Source organism: Grampus griseus (assembly GCF_964374135.1).
Source record: "Grampus griseus genome assembly, chromosome: 11".
NCBI lineage: Eukaryota > Metazoa > Chordata > Mammalia > Artiodactyla > Delphinidae > Grampus > Grampus griseus.
The window spans coordinates 83,295,165-83,315,419 of record NC_139005.1 but is presented as its reverse complement, the minus strand read 5'-3'; the positions used below and the strand labels follow the sequence as shown (position 1 = coordinate 83,315,419).

Genomic DNA, 20,255 nt, shown 5'->3' with positions numbered 1-20,255 from the left:
TAGTCATTAAAATTGGAGTTCGTGTTATTTCTTTTTGCCTTATTGTTTGGGGGTAATAATTTTCAAGAAGAAAGCAGGGACCAACATCTTTGCTTTGAAATTATAAGTTCATCCAAGTTAAATTTAATTTTATTGTTTTTAGTTCATCGTGCCAACCTGTATCCCAGAATCTTATTACCCAACTTTTGTTTCCTACTGCTCCCTGTCCTACATTTCATTCTTCAAACAAAACCACAAAACTTTCTCAATATAAGCTCCATGCTTTCCCACCTCTGAATCTAGATTCCCCTTCTCTTGACCACTACATGTCCAAATTCTACTCATCTGACATGTTCCTATGAACACTTTCACTAAATTATCCCAGATTCTGAACCCACCAACACATAAAGCCAGAAGTGATACCTTCCTTCGTCTATCTGTCCAACCACTTTATCTGTATTTTTTCTCACTTCATATCTTGTCCTTTGATAATTTTAAAATATTTTTATCTACTTGTGTTGAAAAGGAAATGAGTGGAAGAACTATATCTTGATCGATCTTTGTATTCACTTTAACACCTTACCTAAAAAGGTGCTCAATCAATATTTGTTTTTTTATTGGTGGTTTTTTGTTTGTTTGTTTGTTTTTTGGTTGTTTGAGGGTTTTTTGGCCGAGCTGTACGGCATGCAGGGATCTTACTTCCCTGACCAGGGATCAAACCGGTGCCCACTGCACTGGACTGCCAGGGAAGTCCCAATTTTAGAAGCCTACATTCTGGAATTTAGGGAATTGTTTGTATCAACAAAAGGAAAGATAGCATGGTCTCCAGAAAACCTGTCTTTCTGAAAAAATCACTATATACCAACAATATAAAAATCTACTCCTAAGATCCCCCAAATAACCATTCTGTATCCAGAAGGGAATTAACAGTGCCACAAGTTCTCTCTGCTACTAAGGACAGTAATAGGATTTCTTTCATTTTTAATTGCCTTTATATTTTTGTCATTTAAAAATATGAGTTGCTGCTCCATAAGCAGAGTCTTTCTTATACCTGTAATTCCACATATGCTTAGTTTCTCATCTTTTTCCAAAATATAATATTCTTCCACTCAGCATCTTAATACTTACTAAGTCCTCAACCCTCTTGTAATCTTTTCTCTTCCTTCCTGAATTGTTATTTAGAACTATGTCATTCTCTCTCATAAGACAGTGAGTGTGTTTCTCAAGCACTTTCAGCTTCTCCACTTGTATAAAAGTTTGAATTTGCTGACTACCCATGTAGTGATCACTCACTTCAGATAGGAAGACATAGAAAGTCCTGTAACTTACAAACCCTGATGTTTAAAAAAAAAAAAAAAAACTCGGGCTTTCTGGGTATCAGGATGAACTACAGTCTTTTTTGGCTTTCTTTGTAAGATGCCCTGAAAACTTCCTCTTCCTGGGTCCTAGATATCTCCTGGAATGTATTGCTTTTATATTTGCTTTTCCTCACTTGTCACATACCTGTAAATCTACTTTAGAGACTAGGTAATTAAAACTGCTTAATATAAACTCCTTTAAACAGAAGCCAACAAAATCTTTCAAATGTCACAAGTACCAATGCACAGAGAAATAAGCTGTGCCCTTCTTTTTGGTCTCTGTACCTTTTTCTGTCACCCCTGGATTACTACCTTCTGTGAGGTACAAAATGATTACAGTTCCAGGAAGTAGTTACCTATGAGACAATTTGAATGCCTCAGGGTACACACCAAGATCTTTACTTTGTACTTCTGGGATGCAACATGCTATATAGTTTCTTAGCTTTGTCATTGCAATCCTGTGTGACCATATTCAGACCATATTGGCTCTTAAGGTCTCAGTCCCCTCAAACATAAAATGATATCTAAAGTTCTTTACATTTATGATCCATTAATTGATCTCCAAATTTGGATCTCATTATTAATGAATGTTCCTGGAACACCTGCTGGCATTTACTGGTTTTTTTTTTTTTTTCCTTTTAAAGCAAGTTTTACAGAAGATTTTTCAGTGAGTAATAATGTTGTGTTCCAAATATGGCAGGTAATTGATTCTGATTTAATGTTTGTTGTCATAATAGTGCAGCACAAGTCTTTACTAAATTATATATTGCATTTATAACTTAACTGGAATTGTGTGCATAGATCACTTTTCCAACAATTCTCCCCTTTTTACTGGCAGAGCTTGGTGAATCCTTTGCCAGTAATAAATTGTGCATTGGGAAAATTCGACTTCCACATTAAGAAGCTAATGACTTGTATTTTTTGAAACCATATTTGCCAAAACAGTCTCTTTGGACACTTAGTTTTTTTTAAAAGCTCTATTTTCTTTGGCTGGCTTAAAATGTGAATTGAATAATCTTGGTTCTGGTGGTTCTGATGCATCTGTTGCCAGCAATGGATGTTGGCCTGGGGAAATGTGAGTTCCATTACCTAAGGAAAGAATCTTCAACTGATTATTAAAGATGTTCATCAAGAAATTATATACCTTGGACCTGGGGAAACTAATCAAGTATGAAGTAGAGTACTCTTTAGATAAGGTATAGTTTTTTAAGAGTAATTAAAGGCTTTAAAACCTTGTTTGGGACATGACCCACATGTGACTTCCCATGGAGTTCCAGGGTAGGTTCCTCATCAGTGATTGGCAGTATAGTCAAAAGGAGGAGCTACTGGTTCATACATAGTCAGAGCTATGGAAAACACTGGTGCAGATTTAGTTTAACAATTATATGCTATTTTTAATTTTTATTTTTAATTCTGTAGGTATTTTAATATGTGTTTTGTTTATAATAGCTAAAGTTTACTAACCAGTATCAAGGTCAGTATTTTTTGATTACGTAAAGGTTTGGGGGCAGACAATTTCCTCTGGTATTTTAGCATCACACTGTTCATTGAAGGTAAAAGGTAGCATGTACAATGATTGATTTCCCACACATACGAATGTAGATAAAGAAAAGATACAGGCGAACATATGTCTACTTAATTAGTTGTGTAATTTAGCCAGCTTTGAAAATTGAAAAGGGAAAATACTTTATCCTTCTCACTTTCATTTCCATTTGACTATAAAAGAGAGAAGCAAAGCTTAGCAGAATGGTAAACTGCATGAGTAGTAACTTTGAGTTGGCATAAGTGGAGCTCAAGTGACCACAGTTATCCTGCTTCCTCTACATTCTATCTTGCATCAAATGCAAGAAGGATTGGATAGAGATTTTCTGCCCTAAGGCAGAAAACAGTGACAGTTAGCTGCCAATTGAGAGCCCCTGAGGTAACAGCCTATGCTTTGCCATAGCCTGAGTATCTGGAAAACCTAGAAACGGGTACTTTTTGTTGTATCTTTGGCAAAAAACAAACAAAAAAAAAACAAAACAAATCTACCCAAGTTACTTATTCTCTGCTAAAGTCAGTGAACTAACCTCTAAGGAAACCATGTGTAAAGAATTATTATGCCAGTTTTCCAGATTATGATTTTTCAGTATTATGGCTTCCTTTTGAATCCTTCCCAAGTTCCCTTGAGATTGAAAGTTAGGGAGGCCAGAACCAGTCATACCATGTACACATTTAAGGTTAAGAAGTATTGCTTTATGACGTACTTACCCTTTTGTTTATTCCTTATTTTATTTTTCTCATATATTTTTGTTAGACAACAGTAAACAATAATATTGCTAAATTCAGGTTTTAAATTTCTTGCTTTCCTGGTGTATTTGTTTTCCTGATTTCTTGTTTTCCTTAGAACACTGAAGGGAAAACACGTAGTGGGCAGACCCTACAAAGTTAGATGGTTGTCAGTATCCATTTGGTAATATTATATGCACCTGCCTTGATGCTTATGTATTCCTCACATTTTCTTCACTAATACCACTTTTGCCATAATCATACAGCTCAGAATATTTTAATGCTTGCATATTTTCCATTATAGCTATCCTTGTGTGGCATTCAATTGCCATGAAAGTAATTTTTTTTGTTTCTTTGCACCTCTTTTATTTTTTTGGCTGCGTCGGGTCTTTGTTGCGGTGCATGGGCTCTTTGTTGCAGCGTGCAGGCTTCCCTCTAGTTGTGGTGCATGGGCTGTAGAGCACACGGGCTCAGTAGTTGTGGCATACGGGCCGCATGTGGCATGTGGGATCTTGGTTACCCGACCAGGGATCAAACCTGCGTCCCCTGCATTGGAAAGCAGATTCTTAACCACTGGACCGTAAGGGAAGTCCCGCCATGCAAGTATTGATTTGAATAATTTGTTTATAGGAACTAGTTGTTTAACCATAACTGTTTTTATTTATGGTGCTTATAACCTCTGGAAAATATATACATATTTTGAACTGTGAACTTCAGGAGGGTTTAGAATTCTCAGTCATATTTGATGAATGGTCATACATCAACAAGCCAGTGTACACAGATGCCAGTCTCTCTTAGAGTTGTAGGGGGATATTTGGTTGCTGTATGAATTCTTTGATATTTAGTAATCTATCAGATCATTTAAATTAATTTAAATAAAACAAAATTTAAAGGAGGAGTAAGTGCAACATAAGAGAATTCAGGCACAAAATAATCTTTTAAAAATAATTCATAAGGTAATAAATTTAGGTTTCTAAATTTGTCAAATCAATTTTTCTTAAAACTGTGTATGAAGAGATTATATTTCTTTAGGAATTTATTCTCCATATCATATTTTTGAATCATCAGTATCATATATAAAGTAATTTAGATAATGTGTGGGACAGTTTAACTGAAACAGTCCTTTCAAGCTGAAACGTTTAATTATTTATTTCAGTTTATTTATTTTGCTAAGTGCCAAAAAAATTTACTTCATCTGCCTTAAATTCATTATAACATCATAACTCTATGCACTTCTCCCCACAAAAGAAAGAAAAAGGAGTAGAAGTAAGCAATCAAATACAGGGGAGAGAACTTTTAGAGGGCAAGCTTAAGGTAGTTTTGAATTTAATAGGAATTTCATTTAACTGATCATAAAATGGGAACCAATAAAGACCAGGGGATTTAGCAGAAAAATATTTTTATCTTTTGACTTCATATCTTTCATTCCAACTAATTTAAACAACTCCTTAACTCTTACGATAGAAGTTGTGACAAAAGGAACAGTACATCACTATTAAAGTTCATAAGGAAGCTTTTGAAGATTGCTAACAATGACAGTTTTTATACTTGCTGAAACGTGCGGTATAGTTCTTTTACTTTGAAACCGACTATAAAATTTTAGTTACCCAACTTTGATTTTTCAGTGCCCTTCTATTTTTTTTTCCTACTGACCACCTTTGCCAGAAATAAGGGCCCTCACATAAAAGTTTTACAGATTGGTGAGGAGGAATAATAGTAATGTAAATTAAGTAGTTACTTTATTAGATTTACTCTTTTTAGAAATATTGTGATTCGCACCTTAACTATAAATTAGTCTGTCTAAGATTGTGTAAATTAATGGGAGAAAAAGTAAAGACCAGAGAAGCAAATGAGCTATAGTAAGGAAGTGGGCTCACCTCAGATGGGAGAGAAATGTCTTAGAGGTTTTAAAGACCATCAACTTGAGGAAGACATTTTAGCACCATATTCTGACAAGGATCTCAGTGAAAGCATTCGTAATGGGGTGGAGGCCTGGTACAGAAGATAATTTGTTTTGAATGGATCTCAACATCATTTGTAAGTTAATCTTTTGGTATTATTTTACAGTTTGGAGAAAATGCTAATATGTTAGCTGTATGTTTTTAAAAAAGTACATTTCAAAATATTGAATTTTATTGGGAGAAAATGAATGAAAATTATCTATTCCTCTACCAGAGGATATCTACATCTTTTGTATTTATCTTAATACTGCAATTTAAAAAAAAATCTCCAGACGTAAATATATCTTACCAAAGTTTTTCATAATGTACGGCAGCATCCTAACTTTTCTTTTCTTGTTCTTTTCCTAGCCCAAGTTCACAAATGACTTTTATTCAGTTTATTGGTTAGACCATGTGCTGATGACCCATTGATTCATTGCCCTTCATTGTGGTTCTGAACCCACATGTAATGCCCAGTCTTGGTCATCTCTCTTTGAGTAGGTCCCTGTGGATCCCTAAGAGCATTTAATGAAAGACTCATAACACACCAGTTCAAACACATTACCACTGTCAGAAGACTACTTCAAAAGTGAATATTCTGTGGTTTTGATCAGTAGAATCATCCTTATAGTTAAATACTAAGAATTCTATTATGTATAGCTTTTATTACCATATTTGCAGATATTTCATTAAGTCCTCTTTAATAGACACATATAATAATAATGTTTTCAAAAACTGAACAAGATTCCATCTGAATTTATTACATTGATACTTTTAATTTAAGTAGCAAATTCCAAAATGATTTGCTATAGAAATTCTTTTAAAGTTTTTATTCCTGGAAAGTAAAAGTATAATTAAATTTAGAAAATTCTGTTAATACATATTTCAGAGAACAAATATCATTTGAGTGAAATGAGGGATAGCAAAGCTATAGTGTAACTGACATGTTTATAATGGAGTTCTAGCATTAATTAACCTATCATAGCAAGACTTTAAATTTTAGATATTATCTTTGCTTTATAATGAAGGGAGGAAAATGGGTCTTCCACAGCACCAAATTACTCTGAAATTAACAAATATTTGAGTAGCTACAAAGAAAACACCATGCACTTTTTTGGTCATTACACCTAATATTTATCATGTTAAAGTAATATCCAGGGGAAAAATGACCACATGGGGAAATTGATACAGCTGTATTTTGAATTGTCTCATGACAATAGATCCCTCACTTTTTTTTTTTTTTTTGTGGTACGCGGGCCTCTCACTGTTGTGGCCTCTCCCGTTGCAGAGCACAGGCTCCGGACGCGCAGGCTCAGCGGCCATGGCTCACGGGCCAAGCCGCTCTGCGGCATGTGGGATCTTCCCGGACCGGGGCACGAACCCGTGTCCCCTGCATCGACAGGCGGACTCTCAATCACTGCGCCACCAGGGAAGCCCGATCCCTCACTTTCTGAAATAATTTCTTTAAGGGTTTTTCTTGATAAGCATTTAGGTTAACTTTAGTTCCCATTTCTAAAAGGCACAGATGGAACTGCTAACATGCATTTATTTTATGAATAAAGTAATAGTAACTGCCTGGGCCCTGATCATCATGGCCAGTGTCATTTTTGTCCATTTTATCATGTGATTTGTTCTTACATCTTTAAAGATATCTGATGGGCAGTCAGTGAGAAATACTTTCTCACTGGGATACTAATCTCTTGAGATAATCATTGAAAAAGGAATAATTTACTATTAGCTCCATAGAAACCACTGTATATAGTGCTAGTCAAGATTTGTGAGCTTCTTTTTTGCCCACATATTTAGGTTCAAATTAATGACCTTGGTGGCAACAGTATCTGATATTGTAATATCAGAGTATAGCATTTTCTAAATCTGTACAAGTCATTAGAAATAAAGCTTCCCTTTTTTTTAGGTAGCCATCATCCACTTTACAGTGATTAAGAGGTTTATTTAAATTAATTTTGTATCCCTTCATGGAAAGCTTCCAGAAGGAGATAATTGAACATGTGATTGTTTTTGTTATGATTGTTCAGTAAACATTTATTATCTATTATATAGATTATTTCACCTGAAGATTTTATTCTAAATATAACACCTTACTAATATGATTCATAAAATGCAATATAGGTATTTTAAATATAGCACTGTTGAAAATCAGAAGGCAAAGAAATGGTTGAGTCCATTTCACTAAGTTAAAATTTAAACGAAGCCTGATTGGAGGACTGGCTGGTTTTTTCCAGCCCAGAACATCTTTTCAATTCCTACTTATTCTTTCTTCCTTCAAATAAAAAAAGTACTATCTACCTACCAACTCAATAGATCTTTTCTTTGTTGTTTACCTAAGTAGGGAAAAAGCTTCATATTTTCCATCTTTCATAACTGTATTGTGATTCAAGCTCATAAACTGAGAGGAAAAAAGTTGAACATATAAGGAGTATTATTTTTTTTAACATCTTTATTGGAGTATAATTGCTTTACAATGGTGTGTTAGTTTCTGCTTTATAACAGAGTGAATCTGCTGTATGTGTACATATGTCCCCATATCCCCTCCCTCTTGTGCCTCCCTCCCACCCTCCCTATCCCACCCCTCTAGGTGGTCACAAAGCCCAGAGCTGATCTCCCTGTGCTATGTGACTGCTTCCTACTAGCTATCTATTTTACTTTGGTAGCATATATATGTCCATGCCACTCTCTCACTTCATCCCAGCTTACCCTTCCCCCTCCCCATGTCCTCAAGTCCATTCTCTACATCTGCGTATTTATTCCTGTCCTGCCCCTAGGTTCTTCAGAACCTTTTTTTTTGATTTTAGATTCCATACATATGTGTTAGCATACGCTATTTGTTTTTCTCTTTCTGACTTACTTCACTCTGTATGACAGACTCTAGGTCCATCCACCTCACTACAAACAATTCAATTTCGTTTCTTTTTTTTTTTAATAAATTTATTTTTTTAATTTTTATTTTTGGCTATGTTGGGTCTTCATTGCTGTGCACGGGCTTTCTCTAGTTGCCGCGAGCAGGGGCTGCTCTTCATTGTGGTGCGCGTGCTTCTCATCGCGGTGGCTTCTCTTGTTGCGGAGCACGGGCTCTAGGTGCGTGGGCTTCAGTAGTTGTGGCACGCAGGCTCAGTAGTTGTGGCTCACAGGCTCTAGAGCTCAGGCTCAGTAGTTGTGGCACACGGGCTTAATTGCTCCGTGGCATGTGGGATCTTCCTGGACCAGGGCTCGAACCCGTGTCCCCTTCATTGGCAGGCGGATTGTTAACCACTGCGCCACCAGGGAATCCCTTGTTTCTTTTTATGGCTGAGTAATATTCCATTGTATATATGTGCCACATCTTTTTTTTTTTTAACGTCTTTATTGGAGTATAATTGCTTTACCATGGCGTGTTAGTTTCTGCTGTATAACAAAGTGAATCAGCTATACATATACATATGTCCCCATATCTCTTCCCTCTTGCATCTCCCTCCCTCCCACCCTCCCTATCCCACCCCTCTAGGTGGTCTCAAAGCACGGAGCTGATCTCCCTGTGCTATGCAGCTGCTTCCCACTAGCTATCGGTTTTACATTTGGTAATGTATATGTATCCATGCCACTCTCTCACTTTGTCCCAGCTTACCCTTCCCCCTCCTCGTGTCCTCAAGTCCATTCTCTAGTAGGTCTGCATCTTTATTCCCATCCTGCCCCTAGGTTCTTCAGAGCCATTATTTTTTTTTTAGATTCCATACATATGTGTTAAGATACGGTATTTGTTTTTCTCTTTCTGACTTACTTCACTCTGTATGAGACCCTAGGTCCATCCACCTCACTGCAAGTAACTCAACTTTGTTTCCTTTTATGGCTGAGTAATATTCCATTGTATATATGTGCCACATCTTCTTTATCCATTCATCTGTCAATGGACACTTAGGTTGCTTCCATGTCCTGGCTATTGTAGGTAGAGCTGCAGTGAACACTGTGGTACATGACTCTTTTTGAATTATGGTTTTCTCAGGGTATATGCCCAGTAGTGGGATTGCTGGGTTGTATGGTAGTTCTATATTTAGTTTTTTAAGGAACCTCCGGAGTATTATTATTTTTAAAAAGGGAAGTCATTTCTATTAGATTGAGTAAGAGGGTTTTTTCCCCTTCTAATCTAAAACTTTAGGAGAATTTCAACATGATTTATAAAGGAATTTAGTATCTTGGCTTTCATTAACATAATAACAAATAAATGTAAATATTGGCAGTCCTGTAAGCCTCCAGCAGTTTTTGTGATATAAGAAAGTAGTGTTTAACTATTAGTGTTGCCATCGTAATTTCTTTAGTGTGGCTTCTTTACACACTTTCTCCAGTGACGCAAATACAGACATGATTTTTTGGAACATCAGACTTATGGCTGCCTTCTCTCTTCTTCATTACTTATGTTGGACAAACTGCCATTATCACTTGCCAAAAATAATCCCACAGTTCAGTAGACTTCAGTTTTGAGGTCTCTCATGTCCTCCTTAGACCACCAGTAGCTTTGTCTCTTGGAGATCAGAAATTGGACACTTCTTTTTGATGTTTAACAAACCAGACTCCGTTTCTTAACCTCTAAGGAAGAATATAGCAAAACAACAAATTTTCTAAGCAACATCTCTGGAAACATAGCAGCAAATCTCTTTGGAATGTGTCCTTTGGAACATAGGCCAAATTATTTTTGTATTGAGCTTTTAATCAGATTTGTATTAAGGTGATGATAATAGTAAAGTCTTTAATAGGGTAAGATATTATAGTTATATGTATTTTCCTTTATCTATATTCATATACAGAAATGACTAAAGACTCACCAAACTTTAGTAGTATCTGTATTCTTGTGATGTAACCAGCTTCAAGAAACTAAGGATAAAATATGGAGGTTACAGATTCAGGCTTCTCTTATTCTTATACTGTAACCAATTCCATGAAACTAATGATAAAATAGGAAGCTTATCAAATTTCACCAACTTCCCTGTTCCCCAGTTCTCCCTTCCCACCTACTGCCTCCCCCTCTCCAACCCCATACCACTTTCTCTGCTATATTTTAGGAAACTTTTTTCAATCCTCACTTCTCCTCCCTTCTGTTTTCTCGGCTTTATAACTTATTTATATAACCTTTCCAGTGATATCCTGTGGATTATGCTAAAGCATAATAAATAAATCACATAGTTGAGTTTGTCGAAAGACCTTATACCATCAAACCATAGTTAATAAAAACTGAGAGGTGTTTTTTTTAGTGACCTCTCCCGTTGCGGAGCACAGGCTCCGGATGCGCAGGCTCAGCGGCCATGGCTCACGGGCCCAGCCGCTCCGCGGCATGTGGGATCTTCCCGGACCAGGGCACGAACTCGTGTCCCCTGCATTGCCAGGTGGACTCTCAACCACTGCACCACCAGGAAAGCCCTGAGAGGTCTTTTTAAAGTATGACCTTAACTCTGCTCTTTTTCCCATTTCTCCCTAGCACTTCAGAGTTTTTTTAATGAAATGTTTCAAACTCCTAACTTTCCCTGTTATACTAAAGAGTTGAGTGACATTTAATTATCAAGTAAAAATTTCCAACCTTGTAGTTCAAGTAGTCAGCTTTCTTCTCTACTATTAAAATTAAATAATTTTTATTACAAAGTTATTATTAAGTACATTTTATTTCAAAACCTTTCAAGTCTTAGCTCCAGATAATATATTTTTAAAGTGGTGCAAATTGTGATCTTGTGCTTACTTTATTCCAAATGTAAGAGTCTGTTCATGCTGCATGCCCCAAAACAAGTAACTGCTTTTTTTCTATCTTTCATTTATCCTTACACCTCATAAGCTAACGAAAGATCCAAAGTTTTATCTTCTAGCTTCTCTGTCTTCTTAACCTACCATATTTCACTTTTCAGAATACATTAAAGATTGCCCCATGGAACAGTATTGCTTTCAGAAGTATGGTTTTCAAGAGAATTCTATGATGATGCATTTATTTTCATCCATCTAGTATTTAGGTTGCATTTAAAGTGTCTGTTGTTCGCAGACATAGAGAACGAACTTGAGGACACGGGGAGGGGGAAGGGTAAGCTGGAACAAAGTGAGAGAGTAGCATTGACATATAAACACTACCAAATGTAAAATATATAGCTAGTGGGAAGTAGCCGCATAGCACAGGGAGGGTGGGAGGCAGAAGCAAGAGGGAGGGGATATGGGGATATATGTATACATATAGCTGATTTACTTTCTTATACAGCAGGAAACTAACACACCATTGTAAAGCAATTATACTCCAATAAAGATGTTAAAAATATAAAGTGTCTTATTATCGGAGTCTTAACATTATATTTTACCAATTTATAATATAAAACATAACAGTTATGAAAATGAATGCATAGATGGGCCTGTAAATGACAGCCTTGCCTCTTTCAGGAGAGAGTCTTCCGGGTAACCCGTGAATTTGAAAAACAAAAAAGCCTTTGCTTTCCCAACCTCCTGTAACCTAGCAAGCTGTAGAGAACTTTGACTTTTTCTCCTCCATAGCCAAAATCAGAGATTATGGTTGTAGAAGGCATCTTATGACTCTTTCTACAACAGTCTTTCTGGGGCTTTTTTTTTTGTGAGGATTAAATTTTTAATACATTTTCTGATTTTTAAAATGAGGATTGTAGTTAATAATCTGAACTTAATTTGGCAAGATCTGTAACATTTCTATGAGAGATACATGGTCATTAATTTTGAAAGCTCTGCATATTGAACTTATAATCCATTTGACTCATATTTTTTACATATACTTGCCTGTATATCAACACAGATTTATTGGATGAAATGTAAGATAAAATCAGCATTTTGGAGGGAAATAGCTGGACAAGTATATATTTGTTCTTTAAAATATTTTTGAAACAAGTTTATGTACGGATAGATTATTTGAAAATTTATATGTATGTTTCTGAGCCTTTGTGGGTTTTTTGTTTTTGTTTTTGTTTTTGTTTTGCGGTACGCGGGCCTCTCACTCTTGTGGCCTCTCCCGTTGTGGAGCACAGGCTCCGGATACACAGGCTCAGCGGCCATGGCTCACGGGCCCAGCCGCTCCGTGGCATGTGGGATCTTCCCAGACTGGGGCACGAACCCGTGTCCCCTGCATCGGCAGGCGGACTCTCAACCACTGCGCCACCAGGGAAGCCCTGTGGGTTTTATTTTAAATAAGCTCATATCCCCTCTTCAAGACTCACCTCAGCAAATTCTTTGCTGGTCCTCAGCTCAGTCTGCCTTTCCTTGGGTCTAACCTTGCCCATTATGCAGGTCTCTGTTATCAATTTTATGACTGTATTGTGATCATCTTTTTAACAGATCTATTAGACTGTACTCTGTGAGGGCAGGGGCTGATTATGTTGTTATTTTCTCAGTATAAAGCACTGTGCTGCCATTGTGGTGTTAAACATTGAGGTGTGGGATTGTGATATCAGAATTCTACTGCTAACCCCAGTAAATTTATTTCTAACCCTGTAAGATCCCTGAGACCAGAAAACAGACAATGGACAACTGCAGAAGAAAGCAAGGGAACCTTAGCTGGGTTAGTGCAGAAACTTCAGGGTAGGGCTCTGCGAAATTGGATGGGAGCATCAGAGCTCCTAAGGCCTCTTCTGTACCTTAGGTTCAAAACTGAATGTCACACCTGGCTAGTGACAAGGGAGGGCCAAAGAGAAGAGTATGCAACAGCGTAGAGAGGTGATTGAGCTTTTTCCCACATGGACTCTGGCTCAGCTTACCCTTTCTGCACGTGGGATGAAAAGATATGAGGGAGAGGGTCCCAATCATGTATACAGCCTTTTAAAGCATGGTGACCCCACTTACTTCTGAAGGTGGTATAATCAAGGTCCTCAAATTTAACACATCTGATTAGTGTTTCCTCATCTTTGGGGCAAGAGGAGGAGTTGACAGAGAGACTTGATTGCATCTTCTCCCCTTAAAGCTTTATAAGTGAGCTTTCAATAAATGTTTATTTGTACATCAAATTAGTCCCCTTTTCAAGTAAATTTGTATTTATTTCTGACATATCCTCTTCTTACTGTTTTGATGTTCTTATCCTGAACTTTGAAATTCACATGTTCTCAATGTTTTTGTGACTTATACACTTCTAGGATTATCATTACATGGTGTTTGTATTGGTATAGAGAAGATGTGTAATATAATCCCAAGAGAGTTCTTGAATTCTATTTGACCTTTTTGCATAATGTGTCCAAGTGAAATTGGACCATTTACTTATGAAAAGAACATTGACATAGCTATACTTAAGAGTAGAAAGCTCTGAAATCTTTATTTGAAAAGACATTTATTCATATTGTTAAGTATTCATGACACCATCCCAGCCAAGGCCTTAATCATTTGACTTATCAATGTTTTCTTTCTTTTGGTGATATAAGAAGAGTGAGAATATGATATCTGGCTTCTATCCAGCAGAATTAGTAATAGATAAGCTCAAATGATTTAATCTGGGCTTATGTGGTACTAGATAGCACTAATTCCATTAAGTCAGTTAAAATGTATCTTATTAGATTATTCAAGTGCTATGCACATACTAATATAAAAGCAAAATAGAGCTATTTTAAATAATGAACCATCTAAAAGGAGGCTTTTTTTCCTGGCTTCTATTTTTTATTTTTTTCCAGTTTTATTGAGAAATAATTGACATACATCACTGAAAAGTTTAAGGTGTACAGCATGATGGTTTGATTCACGTATATTGTGAAATGATTACCACAGTAGGTTTAGTTAACATCCATCACCTCATATAGATACAATAAAAAGAAAAGAAAAAAAAATTCACCTGTGATGAGAACTCTCAGGATCTACTCTGTTAACACTGCTGTATGATATAAGGAAAAGTTATCTATAGTCATCATGTTGTACATTACATCCCCAGTACTTACTTATTTTATAACTAAGTTTGTACCTTTTGACCATCTTCCTCCTGTTCCTCCTACCCCCACCCTCTGCCTCTGGCAACCACAAGTCTGATCTCTTTTTCTATGAGTTTGTTTTTTTTGTTTTGTTTTGGTTTTAGATTCCATATATAAGTGAGATCAAACAGTATTTGTCTTTCTCTGTTTGACTTATTTCACCTAGCATTATGCCTTCAAGATCTACCCATGTTGTCACAAACAGTAGGATTTTCCTGTTTTTTATGGCTGAATAATATTCCATTGTGTATATATACACTCTTTATCCTTCAGTGGACACCTAGGTTATTTCCATGTCTCGGCTATTGTAAATAGTGCTGCTATGAATATGGGAATGCAGACATCTTTTCAAGTTGGTGTTTCTGGGTTTTTTGGATATACTCCCAGAACTGGAATTGCTGAATCATATGGTAGTTCTATTTTTAATTTTTTGAGAAAACTTCATACTATTTTCCACAGTGGCTGTACCAATTTACAATCTCACAAACAATGCGCAGGGTTTTCTTTTCTCCACATCCATGCCAGCGTTTGTTATCTCTTGTCTTTTGATCATGGCCATTCTAACAGGCATGAGGTGATATCTCATTGTGATTTTAATTCACGTTTCCCTAGTGACTAGTGATGTTGAGCATCTTTTCATGTATCTCTTGGCCATTCATATATCGTCTTCGGAAAAATGTCTATTCAGGTTCTTTGCCCATTTTTTAATTGAATTATTTGGTTTTTTGCTCGAGTTGTATGAGTTCTTTATATATTTTGGATATTAACCTCTTACCAGATATATGGTTTGCAAATATTTTTTCCCATTTCGTAGGTTGTCTTCCCACTTTTTTTTTAATAAATTTTATTTATTTTTATTTTAATAAATTTTATTTATTTTAGTTTTGGCTGCATTGGGTCTTTGTTGCTGTGCACGGGCTTTCTCTAGTTGTGGCGAGTGGGGGCTACTCTTCGTTGCTGTGCGTGGGCTTCTGATCGCGGTGGCTTCTCTTGTTGCAGAGCACAGGCTCTAGGTGCACAGGCTCAGGAGTTGTGGTGCATGGGCTTAGTTGCTCCACGGCATGTGGGATCTTCCATACCAGGGCTCGAACCCATGTCACCTGCACTGGCAGGCGGATTCTTAACCACTGCACCACCAGGGAAGCCCAGTTTTCCCACTCTCTTGATGGTTTCTTTTACTGTGTAGCTTTGTAGCTACATGTAGCTTGATGTAGTCTCACTTGTTTATTTTTTACTTTGTCTCTTATGCTTTAGGTATGATTTCCATAATATCATTACTAGACCCATGTCAAGGAGCTTTCTTTCTATGTTTTCTTCTAGGAGTTTCATAGTTTCAGGTCTTACATTTAAGTCTTTAATCCATTTCAAGTTAATTTTTATGAATGGTACAAGATATAGGGGTCAAGTTTTATTCTTTTATGTGTGAATATCCAATTTTCCCAGCACCATTTATTGAAGAGACTGTTTTCTCCATTGAGTTTTCTTGGCTCCCTTGTCAAATATTTGTTGCTTGGGTTTATTTCTGGGCTTTTGATTCTGTTCCGTTGGTTTATTTGTCTGTTTTTATGAAGGAGGTATATTTAATAATTGAATTATTATCTTGTGTTCTTTGCTTAGGGTGTTCCAGTCATGGCAATAAGAAACAAAATGATATCAGAAGGACTAGACCCAGATCTTCTTGAGTAAGTAATTCTTCTAATATAATGATATTACTGCCAAGATGATGAGTTTATCAGTGATAATAAAAATATTTCAAGCTCTATATGTTTTTCCTATACAGTGTTTTTTTTTTTTTTTTTTTTTTTGACCAAGGAGATCAGGGTCTTTGTTTATTTTTTTTTTTTTGATTTTTTTTTTTTTAACATCTTTATTGGGGTATAATTACTTTACAATGGTGTGTTAGTTTCTGCTTTATAACAAAGTGAATCAGTTATACATATACATATGTTCCCATATCTCTTCCCTCTTGTGTCTCCCTCCCTCCCACCCTCCCTCCTATACAGTGTTTTATGGTTGAGGAGACCACCTTCATAAACAGTGTCTCTGCTATGTTTAAAAAGTGAAAAATCTATGCTATGCTACTAAAACTAGCCTTAAGACATTTTAGGAGTAGTTTCAATAGATTGATGATGAATCTGTATATGCAAAAGGGATAGAATTTGATGACAGTTTTGTTGCACAGCAGTAGTGTCTTCAAGAAGCAGTGCTCTTTTTCTTCCCATGCTTTTTTCCTCCCTCCCTCCCTCCTTCCCTCCATCTCTCTCTCTCTCTCTCTCTCTCTCTTGAATTATCTATAGTTTTTTATTTAAGACCTTAGTGTATAGGAAATTTACTCTACATGATCTAGGTTGAGCCAGATGGGGAAATAAATAGAGTAACTCTAAGTCCACAGTAATGGTTATTAGAAACTAGATATTGTTTTGTGTGAGTTTTATAAAAAAAATTGTGAGAAATGCTGAAAATTTGTGGCTCAGAAATTTGACAGTAATTTACTCCATCCAGACAAACCTGGCTACATAGCTCATCCTGAGTAAAATATATCGTAATGGATTATTCAGAACTAGTCTCCTTTGCAAGTATCTAGACACTTGTAAAGAGTCTTTCCAGTTTGGGATTTTAGTTCACCCCAATGTATTTAGCTATGGTAGCTATGCAGGCATTCACACTGTACTAGCAGTATACTTCGGAATTTTTCTTGGCTCTCAGCCCTTCAAGAAAATGTATGCAGTTTTCCCCTCATATATACAATCTTTTCCTCATATTTTATCTTTCAAAATATGAAATTTAAGAATTTTTTAGAAGTCTGCAAGAACAGATTTCCCACATGTATCTCCATTTAGTATGTATTTCAGTAGCAAACAGTTCAAGTAAAATGGTATAATTGGTAATTTGAACTAAAGCATCTCCAGGATATTTGGCATTTGCTCTGGAAATTGTTTCTGACACACTTTAAAAGCAGATGGATTGTGACATATACTTTAATGTGAATTGAACATATGGGTCTAATCCATTTTGGTACTTATTGGAATATCTTTAACATTGACTGTGACCTCTTTTTTGCTTCTGGAAATACACAGTAGACCTTCTATACTAACAGAGAGCTAAAATGACCTTTAAAATCATGATTTTTCTCTTTAGAGAAAATGTAATAAATGGAAAACTAACAGCCCTATAAGCTATAGGGCCTATAAGCAGCCCTATAAGTGCTATAATCCAGTCCCTTTACCCCCTACTGGCTTCACTTCATCCTCTGCCCAGCCTAAACCTACTTCATTATCCTTTACTTCAACCATCTACCCACACTAGCAACTTGAAAGTCACCCTTGATTCAGCCCTTCTCTCTACCCCTTAACATTTCAGTCACTGTGATTTTCTCTTTTTTAATCTCTCACATCTGATCACATGCCTCCATGCCATTGCTGTTTAGTTCAAGCCCTCATCGTTTTTCACCTGAATTATTATAATAACTCCTGGTTGGTTTTCCTATTCTCTTTCAACCTGTCACTAAAAACTTAGTGGATCTCTTCATATAGTTCATCTGTTCATACATACAAATCTTTCTGTGATTCTCCACTGCCTTTAACATATAGCCTAACATCTTAGAATTGCAAATAAATGCTTTTATCATCAAGACTCAAGCTTCATTTCTTGCCATTCATCCATACTTCCCTATCTCCTGCAGCTGTAGCAAACTACTGGCATTTCTCTGAATGTATCATTATCCTGGTGTCTTTGAATGTTTGTATTCCTCCCCATGGCACTTCCTTCCCCCATCTTAAATGGCCAGGCTGACTTCATATTCTTAAAGAGTCCATTTAGGTATCGCCATCTTAAGAAGTCCATGGATGGGACTTCCTGGCGATCCAGTGGTTAAGAATCCGACTTCCAATGCAGGGGATGGGGGTTCGATCCCTGGTCAGGGAACTAAGATCCCACATGCTGTGGGGCAGCTAAGCCCACATGCTACAACTACTGAGCCCAAGCACCACAACTAGAGAGCCTTGTGCCACAACTACAGAGCCCACGTGCTCTGGAGCCTGCCACAACTACTGAGCCCATGCACCTCAACTGCTGAGCCTGCGCGCTCTGGAGCTTGCACGCCACAACTAGAGAGAAGCCTGCATGCTGCAACGAAAGATCCTGCGTGCCACAACTAAGACCCAACACAGCCAAAAATAAATAAATAAATATTAAAAAAGAAAAAAAGAAGTCCATGGATGACAACCAAGGGGAGAACCCCCAGGACTCCCAATACTTCCTTGATGTATCTCACTTAGCAAGTTTGAGGGCATGTCATTGTCTGTAAACATTGAGAAACATTCAGTTGCAAAGTGGTGCCAAGTTTTAGGGTAGAATTCCAGTAACAGTTAACATTGTCTTAACAGAAAAGCTCAGCCTCAACCACAGCCTGGAGCCTGAATTCTGACCCATTACCTCACAAGTACATGCCATTGGTCACAAGGGGCGCTGGTTGGAATAGGGTGACTCACTATAACCTATCACCACTACCACTAGAAAACCAGCTCCCACTACATTTAGCTAGATATAAGTGAAATCAGTCACCTTGTTAAGGAGGAATTCTGGCACTTTGGGAATCATGTTCACATAAAAGTTAAGGAGCCTCGCTTTGAGGGGAAAGTCTGAGATGATAAAGGAGAAGAAAATGTGCCATCCAAGGAAAGAGTGTACTTTTATTTAGAATCTTATGTACATATTTAGCTCAGCCAAGAGCTTTCAGTAAAGACTGTTCTTTTGTCTTTTAAGTATAAACATACACTTCTTCTGTTAGCTTTAGGTAGTAAGACAGATTCATATTACTGTAAGAAGAAATAGTCTAGATCTGTTTGCACTGAGCAAAGAGCAAAACTGAGGTTAATATAGAAATAAATACTGATCAGAAAATACATTGTTATTCAGTTGGCTTGTGTATATAACAGTTTGGAAGCTGACAGTACATAATTTTGCTATGTTGTTTTTGTTTATTTTTTAACATCTTTATTGGAGTATAATTGCTTTACAATGTTGTGTTAGTTTCTGCTTTATAACAAAGTGAATCAGCTATAGGTATATATATATCCCCATATTCCCTCCCTCTTGTGTCTCCCTCCCACCCTCTCTATCCCACCCCTCTAGGTGGTCACAAAGCACCAAGCTGATCTCCCTGTGCTATGCAGCTGCTTCCCACTAGCTATCTATTTTACATTTGGTAGTGTATATGTGTCCATGCCACTCTCTCACTTCGTCCCAGCTTACCCTTCCCCCTCCCCGTGTCCTCAAGTCCATTCTCTACATCTGCGTCTTGATTCCTGAGGTGGATGGACCTAGAGTCTGTCATACAGAGTGAAGTAAGTCAGAAAGAGAAAAACAAATAGCGTATGCTAACACATATATATGGGATTGAAAAAAAAATGGTTCTGATGAACCTAGGGAGAGTACGTAATTTTGAACCAAAACAGTTTACATGATAAGGGAGAAGAAACCCTGGCTATTTTCCTTCAAAAATGACTATCACTGAAATTTAGAAAGTCTATAAACCTGAAGAAAATCCCTGATAATTACCAAATAAATAGTATTTGTTTGCTACTTCTGATTATTTAATATTCTTACAAATCCAAGTTTTTGAAAATAACAGTAGTGCTTATATAACCAAGAATTAGTTCTTTTTAGCTTGTAAAAATTAGTAAAAAAAAAATGCTGTAAAATCAAAAGATATGTGAAAGAGTCTCTTTTTCACCATCATACTCAAAAGAGTTTAAGGGGAAAGAAAATGGAAAATTTTAAGT

General features: G+C 36.7%; 1 protein-coding gene across 5 annotated transcripts in view; it reads left to right on the top strand.

Moving 5' to 3' along the window:
* The window catches only part of WASHC3 (WASH complex subunit 3), a 51,817-nt gene that overhangs the window by 20,829 nt on the left and 10,733 nt on the right, over positions 1 to 20,255 (top strand). For 4 of the 5 annotated variants that reach the window (XR_014297440.1, XR_014297441.1, XM_082666133.1 and 1 more), the window contains exon 6: positions 16,090 to 16,154. Coding sequence is in view for 2 of the 5 variants with exons in the window: in XM_082666133.1 (XP_082522259.1) it covers positions 16,090 to 16,154 (65 nt within the window). In the remaining 3 variants the exon portion in view is untranslated. The remainder of the gene's footprint in view (positions 1 to 16,089; positions 16,155 to 20,255) is intronic. The other variant, XR_014297442.1, reaches the window with a different exon arrangement.